The sequence below is a fragment of the Sturnus vulgaris genome, chromosome 2 (assembly GCF_052056855.1).
Source record: "Sturnus vulgaris isolate bStuVul1 chromosome 2, bStuVul1.hap1, whole genome shotgun sequence".
Taxonomy (NCBI): Eukaryota; Metazoa; Chordata; class Aves; order Passeriformes; family Sturnidae; genus Sturnus; species Sturnus vulgaris.
In genome coordinates this window covers 44,269,589-44,293,800 of record NC_142244.1, presented here as the reverse complement: position 1 = coordinate 44,293,800, position 24,212 = coordinate 44,269,589, and the positions used below count along the sequence as shown (strand labels likewise).

General features: G+C 39.2%; 2 protein-coding genes and 1 long non-coding RNA gene across 4 annotated transcripts in view; 1 reads left to right on the top strand and 2 right to left on the bottom strand.

Annotated features, from left to right (window-relative positions):
- Window positions 1–753: 753 nt before the first annotated feature.
- Window positions 754–21,457, bottom strand: CFAP300 (cilia and flagella associated protein 300). The gene is made up of 7 exons (XM_014886604.2): window positions 21,327–21,457; window positions 20,811–20,892; window positions 19,132–19,204; window positions 13,746–13,912; window positions 11,402–11,574; window positions 6,134–6,200; window positions 754–1,140 (listed from the first exon to the last, which is right to left on the bottom strand). Exons 1-7 carry the CDS (start codon window positions 21,434–21,436, stop codon window positions 1,009–1,011), a joined length of 804 nt encoding a protein of 267 aa, XP_014742090.2. The 5' UTR covers window positions 21,437–21,457; the 3' UTR covers window positions 754–1,008.
- CEP126 (centrosomal protein 126) overlaps window positions 13,787–24,212 on the bottom strand; it is a 71,804-nt gene continuing 61,378 nt past the window's right edge. Inside the window, exon 11 of the mRNA XM_088159407.1 lies at window positions 13,787–13,912. The gene's annotated coding sequence lies outside the window, so the exon portion shown is untranslated. The remainder of the gene's footprint in view (window positions 13,913–24,212) is intronic.
- Window positions 17,802–24,212, top strand: part of LOC148224753 (uncharacterized) — a 36,052-nt gene continuing 29,641 nt past the window's right edge. Inside the window, exons 1-2 of one of the 2 annotated variants that reach the window (XR_015801331.1) lie at window positions 17,802–17,924; window positions 20,984–21,120. This is a non-coding gene — a long non-coding RNA (uncharacterized LOC148224753). The remainder of the gene's footprint in view (window positions 17,925–20,983; window positions 21,121–24,212) is intronic. The other variant, XR_015801330.1, reaches the window with a different exon arrangement.

Here is a 24,212-nt window from a genome sequence, read left to right as displayed (position 1 = left end):
GCCCGGATTTCCACTCCCGCATGCCCCGCTCCCCGGGCCGCGGGCTCGTCCTGATGTCGCCGGTGCTTCTCACTCCTCGGTCGGGAAGCCGACCCGGCCGCGGTAACTGGCAAAACAACTCTGGCCGTGCGGCGCTTCCCCGAGCCCGGCCCAGCCCGGCCGGCGCCTCTGTCCCGGCGGCGGAAACTAACTCACACAACACACCAAACAAAAGTTCGCAGTTACGCCCGCCCGAATCACTCTCCGCCGCCGGCTCCGCCCCTCCTGAGCCCGCCCGCACCGTATCCGACCGAGGGAGCCCGTGCCCACAGCGCTCCTGCGCGCCCGCCCGCACCGCCTCCCGCCCGGGGCGCTGGGGGCGCTGCGCGGTCCCCCCGGATCCCCCGGCCCGGGCCCCCGCTCCGCCCGCGGCCCCGGCCCGGCCGGACCGCACCGCCCCTCGCTTCGCGCCCGCCCGCGCCTCTCTCCCCGCTGCCCGCCCGCCCGCGGCCGCCACGGAGCGCTGCCGCCAACCAGAACTTTTTTCTCTCCCTAACTTCTATCCCAACTTCCAGGAGGCCGCTCCGCGAGGGGGTGGGATGGGGCGGCCGCGCTTCCCTCCCCCCGGCCCGGAGGGGCATCGGGCCGGGACCCCTCCCGCCGGTCCCCTCCCGCGCTTTCTCCCGGTTCCGCAGAGCTTTCACCGACTGCAGAGCCTCCCCTGCACTTACGCGTCGCGGGTCTGTAAAGCTGGGTCATAAAAATGACGAGACCTCCAGAGAAATACTTTTTATTAGATAAAACGGGTGAGGGAAGGGGGAAACGACCAAGAAAACAGCTTCAAGAACTATAAATACCGGAAAACTTTTGTCACTAACAACATAGTAACATCTGAGTGAATGGAAGCACTTCCGAGCGTGTCATCAAGTAGTAGAGCTTTCCTCGTCAGAAAACTATGCAATGTCTACCTGAACCCAATATAAAGAAAGCAACCTCCATTATAAAACTGGAGACCATCCAGGTTTATAACTAGTTTGTAAATAGGCTTCCACCGAAACAGTGATAAAGAATATTCACGTGTCGCTTGCAGGGATCCACAATCAAGTAGGCAAAAGTCTGTAGGTGGCTTTTGCTTGAAGGGTAACACAGGCCATTAGCATTCTGACAGGAAGAAAAAAACCCAAAACATTATTAGGGACAATAGGGATATCTGTAAGAGAATTAATAAAATCTGAAGTTAATAATTTTTTTCCAATTGTAACTGTTCATTGCACAGCAAAATAGAACAAACACACCACAGTTTATTTAAATGATATGTCTCCATGAGGATCCCAGCACTACAAAATGGACAGTAATTCTGGCTGGATGTATCAAATAACCTGAAAGCAAATGTAAGATTAATACAAAATGTAAAATTAAACATGCAAGCATGTGTTTACACAATTAGAGCCTAAAATACAAATGATTAAATATACAACACCCCATCATGTTTCCTTTGAAAGAGAAAAATATCACGTACTCGATATATAAAGCTGTTCCATCCATAATTTTTTTTTCACTTAACATTTACTAATGCATCTGTTCAGGTTCCAATATTTGCATTTAAGTGAAATGCTTATTACAGATTACATTAAAACTTTGGACCATTATCGAAAACATTTTGTGTGCCATTCTTCGGAAAGGGTTTGAAGGGATTCTAGAAACCTAGCTGCAAAATCCTGGTTTTGAAAAAAACATCCAGCTGACAATCAGCATGGGAACTGGACTCTTCACGTTAACATCCTACATCTGCACATGTCAATAAAAGCTTCAGTGTTGACAGAGCATCACAGCTGGACACACTTCAAATCCAGTAGGGATCCAGAAACTAGATGGAGGGATTTTTAAAGTGTTTGGGGTTTTTTATTTAGTCAGCGTGGTAATAGAACATGTGAAAGATCAATAAATATGTATAGCTTTCTTTTAAATCATATAACAGTTTCCTCCTGCTCCTCAACACCTTTGTACAACAGTTGAAGAGATGTAGGTTCTTACATTTTTCTTGCTTGAGGGAAATTGCTATATTGTATATATTGTTCATTTTCTCAAGGAAAATTTTAAAGTCACAGACTACTGACTATTCTGGATTCCACATCTCTCACATTCTTTTGTTGAAGCTGTCTTCCTTTGCATAAAATAATCTGTCTTTTTTTGGACCAAGGAAACATAAAAACTGTAATCTCTCTCAGTGGTTAAGTCAGTCAGCTGAGAAGGAAAAGAGCTGGGTCCTCATTTGTGCTCCAAGGACCATTTGTGAATTTTATCCTTTAGCTGTTACTGACACCCCATTTTCTCCTGCTATTTCAAAGAGAATGAATCCATTATTAGATGTTCTGGTGTCTTCCTTTGGGGGATTATTCAAAACCCTAAATCTTAAATTAAGCTAAGCACCTCATAAAAACACTGTTTTAGACAGGTAGAGATTTGATAATGTTTATTCCCAGAATTTTCCAATGGTAGTCAAATGCCACAAGCTAGAAATAGCATTCTATTTTTAAGTGGCACAGCACACAAGCTCTGTAGCTCCAATTGTAGGATACCTAGCTCTCTTCAGGTGTTTTTTTAAGGATACGTGTGTAACAAACAGTGGATTCTCAGCTGCAGTAAGGAGAGCCAATTTTAAGATTTTATAGTGGTCAGCATCAAAAGGCCTTTGGAATTTGATCCAAAAATAACCCAAGTTCATGCATGTAACTGAAGGAAAAAAAGTAGGATAAGATAAACATCAAGATGTGATTTCTAGTTAAACTCTTTTCCCATTGCTACCAAGGATCCCACTCCTGCAGTCTTTGTGGAATTGATGGATGGCAGTTGAGGTTTTGACTGTTTACAGGCAGTGTGAGCCCACTAAAAATTTGTTCAACAATTCAAGAACAAAAACAATGTAAGTTCTGGAGATGAGGCATTTCAAGCAATATACCAAACCTGGTATCAGGAAAATAATCAATATAACCTAATTAAATGAAAAATATAACCTAATTAAATTTATTTTAATTAGCAAAAGAGGTCATAAAACCCCTAAAATGCTTGAGCATAAAGGCTCTGATATTTACAATCATGCATGTACAAAGTTTAGAATCATACCATTCCATCTGCAATCACTGCAATTCCATCTGCAGTGTGGACTTCGGTTCACAAATGCAGGGGGTGTAATGATTGATTTACTGATGTTAGAGTAGGATAATTTTATTTTTTCTTTGTAGCAACACAGCTGATGATTTAAGAATACATATGCATAGCATAAAACAGAAATAAAAATACTGCTGAACATTCTCAAAACTGCATAATGCAATTGACAATTTTTAAAAATACTTCTTGAATAAACTTTGCATTATTCTGATTTCTAACACTGCCACAGTTTGGGTACAGGTAAAGAAAGTTCTAAAATATCAGTGAGCATTCCAATACTTAAGCTGTAAAAGTGTTTCATTACATGCAAAGCTCCAAAGCTCTCAAGGATATTTGGAGTCCAACCGAGTACTTTGTCACAAGATCTAAAATTATTTCTCTTGTGATACCCAGGTCTATCAGGTTTTGATGCTAAAGAGCTCTAGAGACATTTGTAAGAGAGACCTCAATAAATCAAAGGGCTGGGCAATGACCAACCATATGGAGTTGAACAAGAGAACATGCTGGATTCTGCACCTGGGATGGAGCAGCCCTGGATGTAAGGACAGGCTGGGGAATGAGATGCTGGAGAGCAGTGCTGCACAAAGGGACCTGGGGGTCCTGGTCAATGGCAAGTTGGACATGAGCCAGCAGTGCCCTGGCAGCCAGGAGGGCCAACCCTGTGCTGGGGGCATCAGGCACAGCATGGCCAGCTGGGCAAGGGAGGGGATTGTCCTGCTCTGCTCTGAGCTGGGGCAGCCTCACCTCCAGTGCTGGGGGCAGTGCTGGGTGCCACAATATGAGAGGGATATGAAACTATTAGAGAGTGTCCAAAGGAGGGACATGAGGATGATGAGGGCCTTGAGGGGAAGCTGCATGAGGAGTGGCTGAGGTCACTTGCTCTGTTCAGCCTGGAGGAGACTGAGGGGAGACCCCACTGCAGTCTGCAGCTTCCTTGTGAGGGGAAGAGGAGGGGGATAGGCACTGACCTCTTCTCTGTGGTGACAGTGACAGGACCTGAGGCAACAGCATGAAGCTGAGACAGAGGAGGTTTAGGTTAGACGGTAGGAAAAGGTTCTTCACCCAGAGGGTGTTTGGGCACTGATACAGGCTCCCCAGGGCAGTGGTCACTGCACCAGCCTGACAGAGTTCAAGAAGTGCTTGGACAACACTCTCTGGCACATGGTGTGACTCTTGGGAATGGTGCTGTGCAGGACCAGGAGTTGGACTTGAGCATCCTTGTGGGTCTCTTCTAACTCAGCATACTCTCTGATTCCGTGAACTATAACTTAAAACCTTGAGATATTTACATCTCTAATAGTGTGCTTTTTTAGATACCATTTTTAAATTGTGCTCAGCTACAAAAGTCACTTTTACGAGATCAGCTTTTATCTATTTACGTCAGGCTAGGAGGATATGTCCTTTTCTTCCAGATACAAACCTAGAAAACTTGGCTTAAAAACTGTCAGCTCAACATAAGGATTATAATAGCACATTATATTAGTTATAATTAACTCCACAGTTATTTATCATATGAACTCAGAAACTAAATCCACTGCAGAAATGTAGTTACTTCCTTGAGAGAAACTTTTCATCACAAACACAAGACATTTGTGCTCCAGTAAGTATCCTTCCTGTAAGTGCCAGTAGAGTGGAGTAATTTTGATCCACATAACCATCAAACAGTCTAGACACACTGTTTAAGCGTTTCTGTTTTCTGAGAGTAAATTCTTCAGGGTATTCTTTAATAGAAACCGTCATTTCAGAATTCTCCTTCACCCCAGAAATTTTCAGAATGTGCAGTAATGCCCAATTTTCCTCCAAGGCTACAGGGAGGATAGCCTGCTCTGTATTAACACGGATCTTCTTTTGTCCATCTATTTTGTTTACAAAAAGTTGCTAAAGTTTGGCTGGAGCTTTGTTTGTTGTTTTTTTCTTTGTAGTACTGATGACAGTTAATGTATGGCAAACACAGTTAGGGGAGTTCTTTAATGTCCATCTACCTAAACACAGAAATCTGCAAAGTTCAAATCAATGCATTTGATTCAGAGGTGGGAAAGGAACAGTAATAACAAAAGAACATACAGTTACCAGGGTTTTGCTTTTTTATTTTTATTACAGCCCACAACGTAGCAGAAAGACAAATTTTGATACACCCATGAAGTGTTTATTTTCAAAAGCCTTTTATGAATCACACATAGTACTTAAAAGATGATGACCAACAGATGAACAACTGGGCTATTGGCAACCTACAGGGAAGTTTGTGCAGTCTGAAATGACATCAGTAACTGCTGTTGAAAGTCGGTACATTATCTGACATTTAATTAGCACATATTCTGGTTACTCAAGAAGAATTTGGAGTAGTTCATCCTACTGTAACAACTTAAATGACAGATATGCTGAATCTAGTAAACATGCAGCCAGTTCTCAAACTTATCTTGATGGTAAATGTATGATTTTGCAAGGGAAACAGATAGGAATGAAACTTGACAAGGGAGGGGAAAAGAGGTTAGCAGTCATCTCACCACCCCAGCCTTTTGGTATACAAAACTTCCTCGCAGTCTTTACAGAAACAGATGCAATACAAGCTATTCACAAAGCTCTAGCAGCATTTCGGAAAATACAACTGTAAGAAGTCAAGAGTGAATCCTTGATCCTTACTGTTACCTCAAGTTTTATTATTATCTAAACCCAGAATTACTCAGACTTTTTTCTTTCATTAACTGGTTTCAGAATGACTATTAGAGCTTCCACTGTAATCCAGTAAACCTATTTTTAGTGAGCTACCAAAGAAAACTTTAGCTGGTGGTTACTAATGAAGAGTTAGTAAAGAGGATGAGAAACAGGATGAGATCAGAGAAAGAGTTAATGAATAAAAAGATGACAACTATAGGAAAATAACCCACTCCATTACAATGGAATATTATATTTTCTTTGTCAATTCATTATTTTCATGTTACATATATTACTACCAGTAAAATCCCATATAAAAATTATTGATACTTACGTATGCAGACACTTTGAAGACCGTAGAAATAATACGTATATCCTTTGTTTCAGGGCTCTTTTGAACACTGAAATACAGGGGTATAATACATACTTAATCTATATCATAAGTACTGATAATTAGACTTTAATTTATTAATTACATTTTAAACATATGAACTGTGTCCTTGCTCAAATTCTGTGAAGGTCAAATTTACAGCTAAAATTCAACTTATGTCATATTAAACATGAAAAGTTATGTGGCATTGTTAGTTACATGGTTATTATGACATTTTACTGAAAAATATTGAATATATCTAGTCATGTGACTTGGTTTCACTGTTCTCAGCTACTAAATCACAGCGATATTACCCAGACCTAGATGATTCCAAATATAGAGTTTTCATTTTGATAGATATGTAGCTAAAAATTATGCAAATAAAAATTATGCAGCTAAACATTTCATAAAAATCTTTTCACATATTTTTTGAGAAAGAAACCTGCAAAGTGAAACGCATCTTAATACAGACTACAAGGAGTAGCGGCAGTACTGGTGAAGAAATACATTCTTCAGCTCATTTTAAATTAGTATATAATTATAGTTTAGGTTTATTTTTTTCTCCTTTGGAATTTTGTATATATACTCAGCTATGCAACTTGGAATGGAATTAGTTCTGAGCTTTTATATTTCTAGACTGTTGTGAAGATTGCCATTTATTTAATCACATTTACTAATAACACTGAATATTATTGCAAAGAACCCAGGCATCTCAACCTATTTATAGTATTTTAATATATAATTTTCCTCAAGTCTGCTTTAAGTGATGCTTACATTTCTTCAGAAATTAGATCATGCAACTGCTATTCATTTATCTAATTTTGAAGATTCCCATTTACATTAACTCACTGTTGAACAGCTGAGGCTTAAAACTTCCATACTTACACGATTCTGAGAAGTGCATAGCTCAAAATCTGCCTTGTCACAAATAGGTTCCATTCCCAAGAAAGGTCCCAGTATAGACAAGTTACAAGAGAATGTGTGAAACACAGCCCAGTTGAACACCACACCAGGTCCAAGCTGTGACAGCAGTCCCCTGTTACCAGTGCTTTGGCAAAGCTCTTTTTTATAAGAACAAAGGAACCCCAAATCAACCAACAGCACCTTTGTTAATTCCGTCTCTGCAGCCAATAAAAGAGATTGACTCTCCAATTAACTGATTTCATCTGCACAGTAGTGGCACAGCCACGTTTGAACCTATACTGTGAAGCTGATCTTCCCTGTGGTCAGTCAGTAATGAGGCTTTCTCAGAACTTTTTGTTGCATCTGACATGTTGACGTACTCAACAGTGGAGGAAGACAGCGTTGCTGAAATCGGTACTGACCCCAGTTGTCTGCCTTCCCACCCCTCCAGAGATGATTGCCATCCCAGCAGGACAGCTCAGCTACCTCATGGCTCAGCTTCAGAACATACACTGCAGTGTACGGACCTGCACATTAAGCCAAACTAACACAGATGTCACTTTATGCTGACACACCAGGCTGTAAATGCAACAGTTTAGAAACTCTTCAACCATCTCCGTGGAAAGAGTGACAACTTCCAGAACCAGGCATAGAGCATTTGTGGCATTACTGCCTTCTACCATGTATCACCACCCTCAAAAGCAACAGTTGTATTTAAGTTATTCTGGCTCAGATTCTTCTGTCAGAAAACTATGCTATCAATTTCTGGTTTCTTAATTTTCATGTTTTATATATATATCTATGATACCAAAGTAAGAGCTGACAAAGAGTAAGTCTTCCTATTTATTCCATGACCTTGAGAAATTTTCCTCTTGTGGTTAGCTTCCTGTAAGTAATTTTTCAGAATGTTTATTTCGAGTACTTTGGTTATTTTTTAAGGTAAAAATTGTGTCCGTTAAAATCAGATGAGAGTCTTTCTTTTCTGACATGAAAGAAAACCAAGAGGTTGCCTTTGACAAGCTCATTTGCTCTATTTCTTTCCCACCCCCCACAAAAGGTTTTAGAAAAAAACTATCTTATCCTTTTGAAGAGGATAGTATTTCCTCAAAAATAATGTTAATAGCCCTATGTTCTTTCAAATCGTTAACTTCTAAACTATTAATTGGATATGGTAGTTCATCATTTTAATGTGCATCTATTTGCTCTTTTTATGAAGAGCAAACATCCTCATGGTCTCTCTATTCACTTTGGGCTTTATTTATATCCTAACCTTACTGGCAATATTTTACTAGGCTTTCCAAACAATAAAAGAACAACTTAATACTTTCACATACATTCATTCATTACGGGGGAAAGGACATGGAGATGGAGATTAAGAAAGGAGAATAAAACAATCACTACAAGATGTTACAGCAGCTGTTACCACAGAGAGACACTGTCAGAAAAATCAGGGGTTAAGTACAGAGGACAAGATTTATCAACAGAGATTCATAGATTATATTATAATTAACAAGTTTTTTAGTAAGAATATATTACTCTTTTTGCAAAGCAAAAAAATGTCTGTCATTTATTGGAAGTCCCTAGCTTGTCAGGTATCTAGAGCTGTTAATTTCAAAAAGATTATTGCATTCTCTCATACTAAAGCAATGTACATAGAAATGCTTTACTAAAATGAAACCTCAAAACTTTTGACACTATTTTCAATGCTAGTGCCTTGGAGTTAGAACTCAGGTATGACCAGAAAAAAAAGTTGTAATAAAGATAAGTAGGGAAAAGCTCATTAACAGATCTGCTGCTCCCAGCAGTAAAGGCACTTCTGTGGAGCTCTTCATGCCAAGGCTCTTGCCCATAAAGAATACTGTAACAGGACTAAACAGTGGTAGTTAATACATCCATAAGCTTACTGTTATTAGACTGAATTAATCTGTGACAGCTAATTTTTCAATGCACACCATCAGCCAGCAGCTAATAATTACTGAAGTATCCATTTGTTTTTTACCAAGCCTTCTGATACTCAAAAATAAAAATTAAACCTTAAGGACAGTACAGTTTACAGAACTATTAAAACAACGGAAAAGCTTTTAATATCACTTAAAAAAGAATAGAAAATGTCCAATGCAACTGTAATCCAACATACAACAAAACCAGACAAAGGATAGCAGTCTAAGAAAGAATTTAAACAAAACTTGGTAGTCAATAGGAATTTGAGGGTGAACTTTTTGATAAACGGAATTTAAGAGATTATTACTATCATTAGCAATCTTTTACTGAAAATAAGAGGCTAAAAGAAAGTAATTTTAATTGCTTTATTTTCTGGTGCAATTTATGCAAGAATGAAGTAACACTAGGCACAGCATGGACCAGAAATCAGAAATTAAGTCAAGACTGTCATTAGTGTCCCTATTCAGAGCCTGTCACCATCCTTTTCTCTTTTAACACAGTGGAAATAAAACAGAACCATCATTTTGGATAAACTGGGAGCAGGAGGAAATGAGACCAAGAAGAAGACAACTGTGATTCTGAAGGGGGAGGAAAGGTCTGAAATGTCAAGATCAAAAGCTTTTTTCATGGGACTGACAAAGAATTCAATACCAAAGGAGAAAGATAAAAGATTCAGTGAAATGGTAAGTTTTGTTTTCAACTGGTAACCAGTGCTAACACCAGCTCCTATGGCAGTGAGAAACTAGCAGACATTTACAGGCACAGAAACAGAGAGATACGTGGTACACAAATACTGAAGATCAGTTATGTCACTTCAAAACTTGGGAGGATAGAAAGCAATCTGCCAACTGGCAAAAAAACCCCAAAACAAAACAAACCCAAACAGCATAGGAACGGATCTTGAAATATTTTCTCCTAAATATTTTATAAAGGACAGAAGCAGCACACAAGAGGAAAATACAAAGTGCTAATAGGGAACAGGTTGAGGATACGGAAAAAGTAAACTTTGAAAGCAGGATGAAATTGTGGGAGGATCTTGGCAGAGGCTTTTTTTCTGTTTTAAGTAACAAGAACTATTTGACATCCTTATCAAATTTTACAGCATGAAAAGGAAAAAGAATGGAAAGAGGTTTAAGGAGATAGGGAGGTAAAGAAAATGAGTGGCTTAGAACAGAACTTGAACATTTTTTGGATAAAACAACTCAAAAGCAAAGGGGAGCAGTAATGTGAAGTAACTGACTGGATTTGCACTTTGTCCTAGATTAATTCAACAACAGAAGAGCAGAAGCAGCTGCAGTCAATGCAGAGTCACCTATGGCCCAGGACTGAAAGAACAGGCAGCTTGATTCAAGTGCAGAGTGAACAATATAAAAAAAAAGGGAGAGTAGTGTTAAACATTGATGGATCCTTTTACCTCAGATGCTGTATTTCTGAAGAACCCACTTGATTCTCATCTATGTATGAGATGAAAATACCAAAACTACTCATATAAACAAAAATTTTAGTAATATATTTTACAATCTTTATATTCCCATTAGCTTAACTAAGAATGAGTCTATATACCCAATAACTACATTCCATTTCCCAGCAACCAGAACATAAGAAGTTTTGTCAATCAGAGAAGTCAGTACATGGATATATCAAAGCAGAGTGAAAATTGTGGTTTTAGTCTGATCAATTACCTCTAGTCTCAATGGAAAAAAACCAAAACCCTCACATAAAGTTCCAAACAATTCCATACACCAAACCTGGTAAAAAATGTGTGTTAGTTCACTTTAGTGAACTTTAGTCATGTTAACAGCAAGATTCTATCACCCTTAGCTTTACACTGTGAGAGGTGTATTTGTAGAACTAGGAAGACCAAAATCCAGCTGTATTTAAAAAAAAAACCAACAAAACAGCAGGGATAAAAAAATATATGGAACTGAAAGTTTCAACAAATTATTCAAAATTGTAATTAATTAATTAATTAAGAGTAGTCCAATTGAAAGTACCCAAGATCATACAGGCAAGACTTAACTGTTGATATTTTGTCAATGACAGTGGGAACACAGTCTGTTTCCAGTACCATGCAACGTCTTCAGCAGACAATTACAGAAAAAAGTTTCTTTACATTTGAAATTAATTATAAACCATCAATGTCCATAAATGTGATATTAAAAATGTTCTTATGTGGGACTAATGCAGTTAAAATTGCATCTAGTTTGTCACTGAACTGCTACCATTGTTCCATGGTATTTTGAGAGATCAACACAAATAAGTTTGCAGGTGGATTAAATAACAGTCCCATTTTTGAAGCAGTAATGTACAATAAATTTACACAAATCGACACAAAGTATCTATGAACAGCACATGTACACAGTTGTACAAAAAGTGAGTAACACTTACCTCACCAAGTCTTTATAAAAAGCTTTTGTAGTTTCTAAGTATGGGTCAACTACATCTTCAAACTGGCAAAGAGTTCCTCCAATGCAAAAATGCTTAAAAAGACAGAACAGAAATTCCTCGCGATCCAATTGAGTGAATATGTCATAATGGTCCGAATCTTCCAGAAGCAAGACCTTGTGGAACAAGGAAGAAACAAGAAAGTAAAATTGAGAAAAATTTATTTAAGATTCGGTTTATAAATAATGCAACTAGCATGCTGTATGGTTCACACAAATTACGTCCATATAAAATATATGGATGAGGGACAGAAATACATGTTGCTAAATCCTTCTTCCAATGATGCAATTAGGTTCAAAATTCTTACAAATAATATAAAGCAGAATCACTGTCACATCAGGTTTGTGCCCAAAAGACGTAAAGGAATATTTTTCAAGTCTTGTTGTTTCACTGGTTAATTGATGGTTTCATTAGCATGACAGATAATCTGAAAATAATCTACCTATATTTGATATGTCAATTGCTGTTAATCAATTTGGTAACTGTTTTTGGTAACATTTGCTTTTTCACTTTTAAATTGACAGAGTTATTTCACATTTGTTAAGGAATCCTGAAGATCAAACTCCCATCATTCTTTATTGCAGACTCCAGTGAGCCCTGATCTGTAGCCTGGATTAGCCAGACATGCATCCAGCTGCCTCCATGTGTCTCACCTGCCTTTTGCTGAGGTATTATGTGAACACAGAGGACTTGCTAGATTAGTGTCAATACTGGTTCATGTAAATGTGGACAGGAATTGTAACTCACAACGGCTACAAGGCATTTGGGTCATGTCAGCCAAACTGCAGATGTCAGCCCAGGCAAACAGGTCAGTTAGACATGAGCCCACTGCTCTCTGGCCCTCTTTACAACAAAACTACACAACCTGAGTAAAAAGGGGCCAGGGCAACAACTGTTCTGGATGGCCACCTCATACATATCCCAACCTCCTTAGCTGAAACAAGAGAAGACATAGCAGGAAGGAAAGAAACATGGAGTCTTGCAGCCAAGGGCCATCCTCTGACACCAGGAGACAGGTTGGTGCCCCCTACAGTCTTCTGTCCTAGAGCCCTGACTAATTAATTTGAAGTTTTGATGTCATTCCTGGATTTTGACTTATTCTTTCTGCTGTCTTAGGAGTAGGAATCACCTTTGTTTCAAACCAATGTTAAACCCTCAACTTGCAAATGCTGACACACACATCACTTTCATGGGGCAGAAACTGGGAAGACACTGAAACCCCAATAATTTCTAATTTTAAATGTTGCCTCTAACCTTCCTACACACAATATATTTAATTTTCAGAAAACATTTCACACGTACCCAATTTATAAATAAATACATAGTATTTTGAAATGCTAGGCTACAAACTACATCTGGAATTCAAACATGAGCTTGAGTTCTTACCTTTTCCCAGAACTTTACAAGACAGACCAGTATTTCAGGCCACATCCTGTAACCAGTGTCACTGGTTCAAACACATTGCCTTCAAAGGATTTGCCAAGTGCAAATGAGTGCAACTCTATAATTATTTAGTACTTATGTTGATTATATATACAAGGAAGAGCAAAATCCAGTTCTCCCACACTACGCTTTGCTAATGCTACACAAACATAAGTTTAAAAAATGGTTTTAGCTTATGAAGTCAAAAGAAACACAGTAAAGACATACATTGATTTAAAGGGTGCCACTGTTAGAGATTCTTTTTCAGATAATCTACTTTCTGACACTTCCACTAGAGTATAACAAAGTTTTACATTGCAGGCCTATTCAGGAGTTGTATTTAGTAATTTTCCAATATTATACTGAAAAATAATTTCCTCTTTCATAGTTCCCCTAGCTTTAGAGAAAATGTATTAAGAAGGCTTTCTTTAAATGCCTTCACATACGATATGATCAGCATTCCTCTCCAGAAATGCTTCAGGATGTAGCTATTGAATACATTCAATTTCATCCACCACAGCTCTGAGTATCACAGCACCTTCTCTTTGGCACCCTTTCTTCTCCTGCCTAAGTAAACGAGCAGCTGCATTTCCCCACACATTGCCCAGCACAGATTGCCTGAGACATAGGTGGGTAGAAGCAGGCTTTACCTTTTTCTCCCACCTAAAAATGAAAGAGGGATCACCTGGAAGACAAGTAATTGCTTTCACATATTCAGGCAGTGCAGTGCCTCAGTTTCTTATAAACCATGGCTATTGATGCCTGTTTTTACTACTGTCAGAAAAAAAGCAACCTGAAAAATGTGTCCTTATAGTACCTAACAGAGTAGGAAAAATGATAATAAATTATTCATTACTATACTGACCTTCCTTAATTCATCAGCGATAAGAATATCATCATAATAGTCATCATAACATTTCACAATAGTTCCAGTTTCTCTAACAATTCCTTCAGAGTACAGCCGATCAAAAAACGTCATGGACATCTGTGTACAGGGAACCACTGTAGCTTCAATTTTTGTCACTTTGGAACCTGGAAGATATAGGAAGCTTGTGCATAATTCATGTTTTTTAAAAAGCCACAGATCATGTAAGTATGACTCAATCACAGAGTCCCTCAAAAAAAAAAAAAATAATAGCCAAAGAGGGAAGGAAAGAAAGAAGGAAACAAGTGTAAAGAAAACATTAAATTCGTCTGAATACTACTTTCCATTAAGGCTCATGTGTCTGCTCCCCCTGTTGGTAAATACCATCAACCGAAACTAGGGATAGATGGAACACCGTGTGAACCCAGCATCACATTAGATCACACCCTTAGAAAATCATATTCCACAGCTTAAGCCTTAAAGCATCTGAGGACCCATGCCAAATTTGGCATGATGAAGTACAGAAGTCAGTAGCTGCTAATAGCACCCCACAAAGTAAAAACCAAAATGAACACAGCCTCGAAGAATTTTTGATTTGTTAAGTATTATATTGAACTTTTAAAAAGTCCTTTTGTAGCCACTGTAAGCTTTATTAATCAGCTATTTCAGAATATGAAAAAGGTACTATCAGCACTTCCTGTATGAATCTGGAGTATTATCTCTGTAATCATTAAATGCAGAATATATTTTTCTATATTTTTCCCCTCTGCTTTCAAATCATCCAAGGCTGGATCCTGTTGCTCACAGACCATTTGAGCCATTTGAGATGCCCTACAGTGTTTTCCTTAAAGAGGTATCAGTCCATAAGGGCACATATCTTCTCTATATACAGTGCTACACCTACAAATCTGTCTGCAGGGTGTTGGATAACTTAGGGCATCTCAAACAGCATTAGGCCTCACATCTAAGAAGCTTTGGACTCAGCCCAGTTCTGTCTGCTCTCTGCAGTCCAAGTGTTCAGCCCAAATGTTAGAACATGCTCTCTACCCATCTCCAGGTCTGCCTGAACACCCTCCAAAGTGCTTTTGAAGCAGAGAGGGGAGGAGAGCACGAGTGAGCATTCAGCACAAGGGCAATGTGTTCCAGCAGGGAGAATATTCACAACATTCCAGCTGTCCATGAGTTTATTCTTATCTCTTCTCCTCTGTAGGTTCCCTTGATGGGAGACTGCCAGCAACATCACAGTATCTAAAGGCTTTTTACCATACAATGAAAGTTAAAATTCAGTGCTGTCCTGACAAACTGACCTAAAAATCACTAGGCATTACTACTTAGGAAATGTCCAAATTTCCCTCTAGACGATTGTATTTCAGGAGCAGAAACATGCCAAAAAGGGATGCATGAACCATGATGCTTCCAAGAGCACCTATAATTTCACTCCAGTCCTAGTCTTTGTAAGTACAGCATAAGCTGATTTTTCTCTTGCCCCCACACCTCCAGAAAGCCTTGGGATTTCTGCCATATACTATTGCATAGAGACTATTTATTAATAGGTTAAGTAGGGCTGGCATTTTAATACCTAAACCTGGGTAAATTGTACCACCCAAGCAATCAATACCAGGAAAAAAAATAAAGAGAAATTATAAATTCATAGCTTGAATATATGCCTACTTAAGCCAAAATACTGACAGGAAATTTTAAAATTATTTTATTGGACCATTGTGATGTCAAGGAAATCTGTTAAAGACAAAAGCACAGCATTTAATTGCTTGGCTTCCTGTCTACAGACAATGGTTATGAAAAAGGGCACCTTTTATTAAAGAATAAAAGGTTTAGTACATTCTCCTACCTGTACACACAGTGACTATAAAAAAAAATCATATCATACAACCAAAAACAAGTCAGAAAAATAATGAACTACAGCCTTACAACCTATGAAAAAAACCCAAACTGATTCATATTTATTTATTTGCACTCTCTCCCACCCCCCCACTTCCAGTTTCCTCTGACTTCTAATTCTCCAGCTCCGTTTCAGAGGAACTGAATTTTTATTTTATATGGGCTTTAGTACAAGCCAAATCAGCTTTTATCACATAAATTATTTTAAAATTAACATTAAAACCTGAGTCGACTAACAAACATCAGATGCTATATGACTTGAGAAAAGTGAAAGATCTAGTTACTGAGCTAAAAGTATAGGAAATTGAACTATTTATAGGCCTTAAATTATAAGGATTTTATTGGTGGAAGAGAAGGAGACTTCTGCTCTGAAAAAAAGGTTTTATGAAAACTTTAATAATGAAAAAACATCAAGAGCTTTGTAATCTATTCAGTAGTGAAGAAAACCAAACTACACATGGTAAAGTTTAAATACACTGGAAGGTTCTACTCTCTATTTGAGAGGTGAGATTTGAAATTCAGAATTTCCTGGACAAGAGTGGTAAGTTTTAATAACACTATAAAAGAAAGCAGTAAAAGAGGAAGAAGAAATGCCTTGACAGCTCTACAAGTGGAAAACAAAGAACTGAGAAATCCTGAAATAGTTTAGGCTTTTATAACAGCCAACTCTAGGATATCTATAAAGTGCTGCCAGTATACTTTTAAATTAACACATTGCATATCTAGTATGGAGCAGATAAACCCTAGATTAGGTATATTTAGAATTCCTTCAAAATCTAAGGAAGTTTTTTATGTCAGAAAAATATCTTGTAACTCACTATTTACAGAACAGTTTATATATAATGGAAGTTCACTGTTCAGTATTAAAAAATAGGGTACTTCAAAAGTAAAAGGTGTAGTTGGTGATTTATGGGTTCATATGACATCTAAAATTTTTCATAAATTATAACCTATAGTAGCAGTTTAAAAATTGCTGATTTAAGATTACCTTCCAGATTTTAAAACCCCATTCTACAGACAGAAATTGTTGAAGCTTCAAGCAACTCAAGAATCCTTTTTTGAGCAAATTCTAATTTTTTATTTACACAAATAGATGGTAACTTTACCCCTTTGAAGATAAATTTTCAAGTGTTAATTGAGCTTAAGCAGATACAGTCCTGCCTCCCTAAGACTGCTGACAGGTGCAAGGCCAGCAATGTATCCAGGGAAAAACGACTATTTAGTTCTCATTGCAGCTATTTAAAAACCACAAGACTCAATACATAAATGAGTATGCATCAACTTTGTTCCTTTTGCTGCTTCTATTTTTGAAATATCAGAGTAACAGATGAATAGGTGGCTTAAAGCACATCAGAAATATCAAATACTCTGTCATGCAGCCAGAAGGAGGGGAAAAATATCCGCACTACAAAAGGCAAAAAAGTTTGGTATGAGACTAGGTCATTAAGTATATTTCTGATCAGAAGCAGCAGACTAGAGAATATCTTTGTGTATCATTTACCTAAATTGTTTTATTTCAAGCAATGTTGAAACTGGAGTCCTTGAAACAATGTATTATTGTGGAATTCTACCGGGACAAAAAACATAGTAAGTGAAAAGGTGGGAGAGGACCACAGCCTTAAAAAAGAAAAAAATTATTATGAAAACAAACACTACTGTAATGTTTTATTAATTTCCTTTAAAATGCTGACATCTTTCTGTGGGTCCAGGAGAAGGAAAGTTTCTATGGATCTATCTAAACCTCACCTATATTATGCATTCAAACTATTTCTCCCATAAAGAAAAAAAAAATTACTAATATTTTTGTTTGTAACAGAATAAATGCAGCACTTGAATCAACGTAGACTATGCATTTTCTTCAGATATTCTAAAAAGTAAAATAAGCATGTTTTCAGTATTTTTTAACAACAGGAATGTTGTTTTAAAGTTACTTCACAGTGATAAGTATATCTGGATTAATGTATCAGCATGCCTGAAGAGAAAATACTAGAAGATGATTTTTACCTCCTCCCACTCACAGCTAATTCTTACTATATTTTCAAAAAATGCACATGAAGACTAAGTATAGAAAAATGTGCCAACATTCCTCACCAAAAATAGGCAAAGAATGGGAAGATGAAATTTTAAGAGCAAACAGGGTATACCAGCTGTTCAGGATTTAGAAAGGGAACCCTTCCAGTCCTTGGGACAAAATGCTTCACTTCTGTGTGGAAGAAGATTGAGCAGAACCAAGAGTTAAGCAGGGTTACTTGGCAAAAGACCCTCCACTCCTAACACAAGGTATGTAACCTACTGACCTCCACTACAGGGACTGTCAAGTTGTAGACTAGACAGATAGCCTAAAAAAAATCCTGTCTAAAGCAAGAAAAGGTTTACTATTGGCTTAAAATACATCTATTTTCTTTCTGCTTGCTAGAGAAAGAGGTACCTAAAGGGGTACTTGAGATATTTTTTGCATTTTATATACTTCAATTGTTTTAACAGTTGGGTGAAGTGTTTGGAAAATGGATTTTTGCTGACAAAAAAGTGGCAATGTCTAGTGTCATTGTATATAGTGGGAAAAACCTATGCCAATTCCAGACAGATGAAATGGAAAAGTTAGAAAATTCCCAAAGCTCCGTTAAATATTTACACACAGTAATATTTGCAGACAAACCAAAAGAAAAAAGAGCTTCCCACTAACCTCTTATAAGCTATTCCTATTATGGAAAATCACTTTGGCAATATCAGAGATCACATTATGCATAAAACGCCATTACATTATCACATGCAATTGCCATGAATTTTTGTGTACCATTTATGTAATGAAAAATGCTGTTTCAACGTGGTGCCATAAATTGGCTGTTTGCTTTTGGCCTTCCTGCTTCAGTGTCTCATCTGCATCTCCAGACATAATGGAGTGTGTTCAGAAATTTCTGATATGGCAACAAAGTTGAAGTGACCCTTATGGCATTGGCTGCAAGGGGAGCAACCTGTCCCAAGGGGCTCTTCTGTGCCTCCATCACCACAGCTGTACAGACAGCAGATTTACATGAGCTCAGCGTGTGCTCTACCAACCCTCTGCTCTCAGCTTTGTAACAGAGCAATCTTCTCAGACCTGTCCCAAGTCAGGTCATTGCATCTACAGAAGAATGCCCTTCTCCAAATGTTATCTGAATAAGGTACTGCTATAGTTCCACAAATAATGCAGATGTTTATGTCTGGGTACATGATCAGGTCAACTGGATTTATTTATAAACAGCTTCAGGTGTTTGATTTATGGAATGATGCAGGGGTCACAAGGAAAAAGGAAACAAAAGGTGACAGTTTTGTTATGTTCCAGAAGTAGAACCTCTTCCTATTACTTAGTAAAAAAGTAATTCTTTAAGATATGTCAACTAGCTGAAGATACGCATATATGAAGTGTCATTATCAGAAGATGGTATATTAGGGCAAAATAGTTAAAATACAGACTCTTTTATTTAAGATTAATTTAGTCTAAATTTACCCAATGTAGTCCATTGTCCTGAAGCTGACAGCAACTTTAAACTGGAGTTCACACTTTGATCATTAAAAAATGCCTATAATATGCAAATAAGAGAATACAAGTTAATGAAATGAAACAGAACATCATCAATTATAGTGCCTTGGATACTTTTAATCCAAATTATAAGGCTCCAATTAGTAAGTAGATTTCATATGATATACCAGTTTCTGTACTAAATATCACATCACTAAATCCAAGGGTTTTTGTAACTCAGTGTAGCCACAGAAGATATCTTCAGGTGCATATTTATATATGTAGAACTAAAGTTTTATAATAAAGCAGTTTTAGTCCAAGAACACACAAAAACGTATGAAATTCATGGAGGTACAGAAAAAAGAAGAGATGAAACAGTTCTATCTCTGCATACAATGTTGTTGAAGTTAAAAATGAAATGCCAAGTTTAATTTTAAAATTTACTCTTTTAAAATAAATTTGAAGCTTGGAGAAGTGTAGAGACACACAAAAATTATTAAACAGATACAGAGGAGACACATAAGTTATTGAAGGAATGGAAGATATATTCCACAGTAAGATTTGAAGAATTCAATCTTATTGATTTATCAATATAAAAAAGGAGACATGCATAGTAATTCTGATTGCTAGCAAGTTTCCATGATAGATAAGGCAACTAAGAAAACCCACACATATACATATGCATACAGAGTGAATAATCACTGAAGAAACTGCTAAGAAAACTAAGAAAATGAAATAATGAATCTTTCAATTTCTGTATCACTAAATTACTTTATCACCCCTCTGGGATACAGAGAGATCAGACATTACATGTAATGGTCCTTTTTTTCCCAATTACTTCACAGCTCTTCAGATTTCATAACTTCATAGCAATATCTTTACATTTTTAATTCAAAACAAACATTGACAGGGTAAATGGGTATCCTGTAAACTTCAATAATTTGAAAAGTTTATCAGTGGGAGATGAAATAAATATTGGTGCATTTCTGTGTGAATTTCTTGAAGATATAAAGAGGCTGAATTCGTTATGCAGGATAACAATATAAAGTAGACATACAAAATATCAGAGTTGTTTTTAAAACAACAGATTTAAAAATCACCTTGTTTTTAAAAACACAGGTTTGGGGTTTTTTCTGTCTGCAAAGAGATGAAGAGATTTGACTTTGGATGACACAAAATCAACATGAGATTTGAGCCTCAAAAAGCTTGGAGTTCAAAATTCTAGTATAAAGCAATGGTATCCAATACATCTCAAAAGTAGTATTTCCAGATAAGTGGTGCACATGCACATCTAATTGCACTGTGAATTTACTATGAGAAATGTACTGATAGCTGTGAGCATGTACACTGTTTGAAGCCTCACACTGGGTGGACTTTCCAACATGAAGGGCTGCGGCCAAGATCAGCATCCAGTTCAAATTTCCATTCTTGGGAATCCTGAAAGGCTAAATTGTTTCCTCTTGAAGCAGAGTAACATTAGCACAGACTAAAATATTTTTACTGGACAATACAGTTAACCCACAATGACTTGAGCACCACACCTAAATCACCTCCTTTCAAAAGAGACAGTGAGCAGGCCAATAGCATTCAACAATGTTACATTGTTTGCTGTTATGCAGTTTTCCAGTAGTAATTTCATGAGGATAACACAAAGGATTTAGAACTACCATAAGAAACTCATCCTTTTGATAGGGCTTAAACTGCTGGTCAAAACTGAACGCTTGTGCTGTGATCCTGCCATGCATGGACCTGAAATGAAAAAATGAGATTAAATATTCTGAAGACATACATAAAGCACTATTCTGACCAATTATACTTTTTTTCCTCCTCCCATTCTCAGTTGCAAGCGCCTCCAAGCCTTGGTTGGAGGGCAGGAGCTGCGCTGGAGCCCCGCTGCGGAGCTGAAATGGATCCCGGCTCACTGTGGGAGGCGACGACAGCCGCCTCGCACCTCGGGAGGCGCCGTTTGTCTGCTTGGTAAATATTAAGGGGACTTCAAATTAAGGGGTTGAGGGGAATAAATTAAAAAAAAAAAAAATTAAAAATAAGAGAAAGAGGTGCGGACCCGCCGCCACCAGAGCGGGCGCCCTGCGGGCGCGGTAGCGGCTCCAGCCCCCAGCAGGGCCCGCCTGTTCCCCGCATCCCCTCGACAGACGCATTCCGCAGCGGGCGTTCCCCCGCACCATTTGAGGAGTCGGTCGGCGATGTCCCTGTCCTGCAGGCAGGAGAAGGTTTTCTGCGGCAGGGCTCGGAACAGGAGGCGCGCCGCGCCGTGCCCGCCCTCCGCGGACATGTTGCCGCGTCTCCGCGCCGTTGCCGTGGAGACGCGGCGGTGCCGCTCCGGTGCGGAGCCCGGCCCCGCTCCCGAGCGTTCCGCCGCCCGCAAGGCCCGGCACACTCGGCCTTTCCCCGGCGCACTCGGCCATTCCCCGGCACACTCGGCCATGGCCCGGCACACTCGGCCTTTCCCCGGCGCACTCGGCCTTTCCCCGGCACACTCGACCTTTCCCCGGCACACTCGGCCATGTCCCGGCACACTCGGCCATTCCCCGGCACACTCGGCCTTTCCCCGGCACACTCGGCCATCCCCCGGCACACTCGGCCTTTCCCCGGCACACTCGGCCTTTCCCCGGCGCACTCGGCCATTCCCCGGCACACTCGGCCTTTCCCCGGCACGCTTGGCCTTTCCCCGGCACACTCGCCCATGTCCCGGCGCACTCGGCCTTTCCCCGGCACGCTTGGCCTTTCCCCGGCACACTCGGCCATGTCCCGGCACACTCGGCCATTCCCCGGCACACTCGGCCTTTCCCCGGCACACTCGGCCATCCCCCGGCACACTCGGCCTTTCCCCGGCGCACTCGGCCTTTCCCCGGCACGCTTGGCCTTTCCCCGGCACACTCGCCCATGTCCCGGCGCACTCGGCCTTTCCCCGGCACGCTTGGCCTTTCCCCGGCACACTCGGCCATGTCCCGGCACACTCGGCCGTCCGGGCACACTTGGCCGTCCTCCTTCTCTTTGTTGTTTGCCCACAGAATCCCTTCATTCGACCCCAGCCTTCTCCCCTCTCTTCCTGTTTCTGCGCCAGGAAAACTGTGGCTTGCCCAGCAGGCCGAGGCAGGGGCTGCCATTGCTGCCTTTGCCAAGGCCACCCCAGTGTGCCATGACACCAAAATTAACCAGGAAAAGGCCAAAGTTATGGATTATTGAAATTCTAGCGAATCAGGGCTGCTTGCTTCCCAGGATGCAGAGTCATTTGAGAATAGCAAAGCCGTGCTTTCAAACTCTTCTCAGTCGAAATTAAAGGAAAGACCATTGTTACTACAGGAAATTAATTCTTCAAGTCTAGTAAAGCAAGGGACACCTTGCACAGGCTGAGGAATTTCCTGCCCTTTGCAGGAAAAGCAGTGAGAATTTAAGGCTGCTGCACATCTCATGCTGTATCCTTCAGCAGCCCACCCCATCCACAGCCCGTGCTTGCTTAGCCACAAATTTCCAAAACTGTAATTTTCCCATTAATCTAGTCCTCAGGCTTAGCAGCATCCCCATGTCTAAGAAGTTTGGCTGTGCTTCTGTTTATTTCTATTAAAAGAAAAAAAAAAAATTAAGTTGGTCCACATCTTTGATTAGAAGTCTAAACGGCCAACACACATGACCTGGTCTCATTGGCCTCTGAAAGGGTCCCAAAGATTTAACCTGTGAGACATTCATCAAACAGGCTTGTACCAAAGGAATTCAGAAGAAACTGATATCATAAGCCTGTTAAGAAGCCCTGTGTTAACATAGTTTCAGTAGAATTCATTGCTCACTATGTACTCACTAAATTTTCTAACAGTGCAGTGGGCTGCAGTTCAGCAGACCGAGTTGCTGTATAGCAGCTTTGTGTGTGAGATTTAAGGAGCCATTCCCCTATATTTTCTCCACTCTGTTTTCTCCAAGTGTTTTGCAACACACTTCCATATTTTTTCCCCAATAAATTTTGCTCACACCTAAGCAATGAGGGAAAATAAAACTATGGTATACTTCAAGATGTTTAAATGGTTAAAGATTTTTAATGTTAGCTCAAGAGGGGATAAAGAAAAAGTGTGCCTTTCTTCTCTGTTTAAATACAATTTAAAGTAGTAGCATGTGATACAAATTATTATAACCTTCTCAACAAGTCTCCACCTACTCCAGCACTACCCCATCTGTTGAATTCCTCTTGCCACTAATATTACTAGCCAGTGATTAAATAGCCAAAGTGAAAGAACTGGTTTGGGCAGGGAGTGATGCATAGCAACAACGACCAAACATAAATTCTTAATTTCAAATTGTGTGGACTCAAATGCAGGATTTAAAAAGCAAACAAACAAAAAACTGAAACTTTAGGTCTTTAGGAAAAAAAATCCTACTGCCTTTAGTGAGGATTTTATCTGATTAAAGTGTTGAATCAACTAGCATATGCTCAAAATCCCACAGAAATCTAGAGTGTTTAAACACTTTGATGAATCAGGAGTAAGGAAATGAGCAAGGACTTCAGGACTGGCCCAGAGGGATCAGGACAGGAAACTCTAAACTATGAAATTAATTTCTTTAATGTTGTGCCATTTACCTATCATAGTTTATGATTCAGTAGTTCCAGTTTAAGCAGTACACAATAATAAAAGTTAAATTGGGACTTTCAGTTTAAACACTGACCTCAGTATCCTCTGATGTCACGAACAACAGCCTGAAGAAGAAAGTTAGGCACAGTACTCTTTTAAACACAGAACCTGAACTTGGTTTTTTAAAATGTTGATGGTTTTTTCATCTCACAGAAGACATTTGGAGGGTGGAACATGTATTTTTCTGCTGTAAAATGAAGTCTGGTAAGTATATACTGTTAAGCAATAGTAGTCACTCCCCTTTAAGCAGACGAATTTTCAGCATTGTTTGTTTTCCACTTATTTACTTATGTGTGATTTTGAAGAGTTTTACAGTCCTGAATAAACTGCAGTCCCTAAGTGCAAAGCAAACAAACCAGCCTTTCTAGGGCAAACAAAAGTCAAATAACAGAGGACCAGCCCTGTTGTACCTCTGTGAAGTGCATCAGT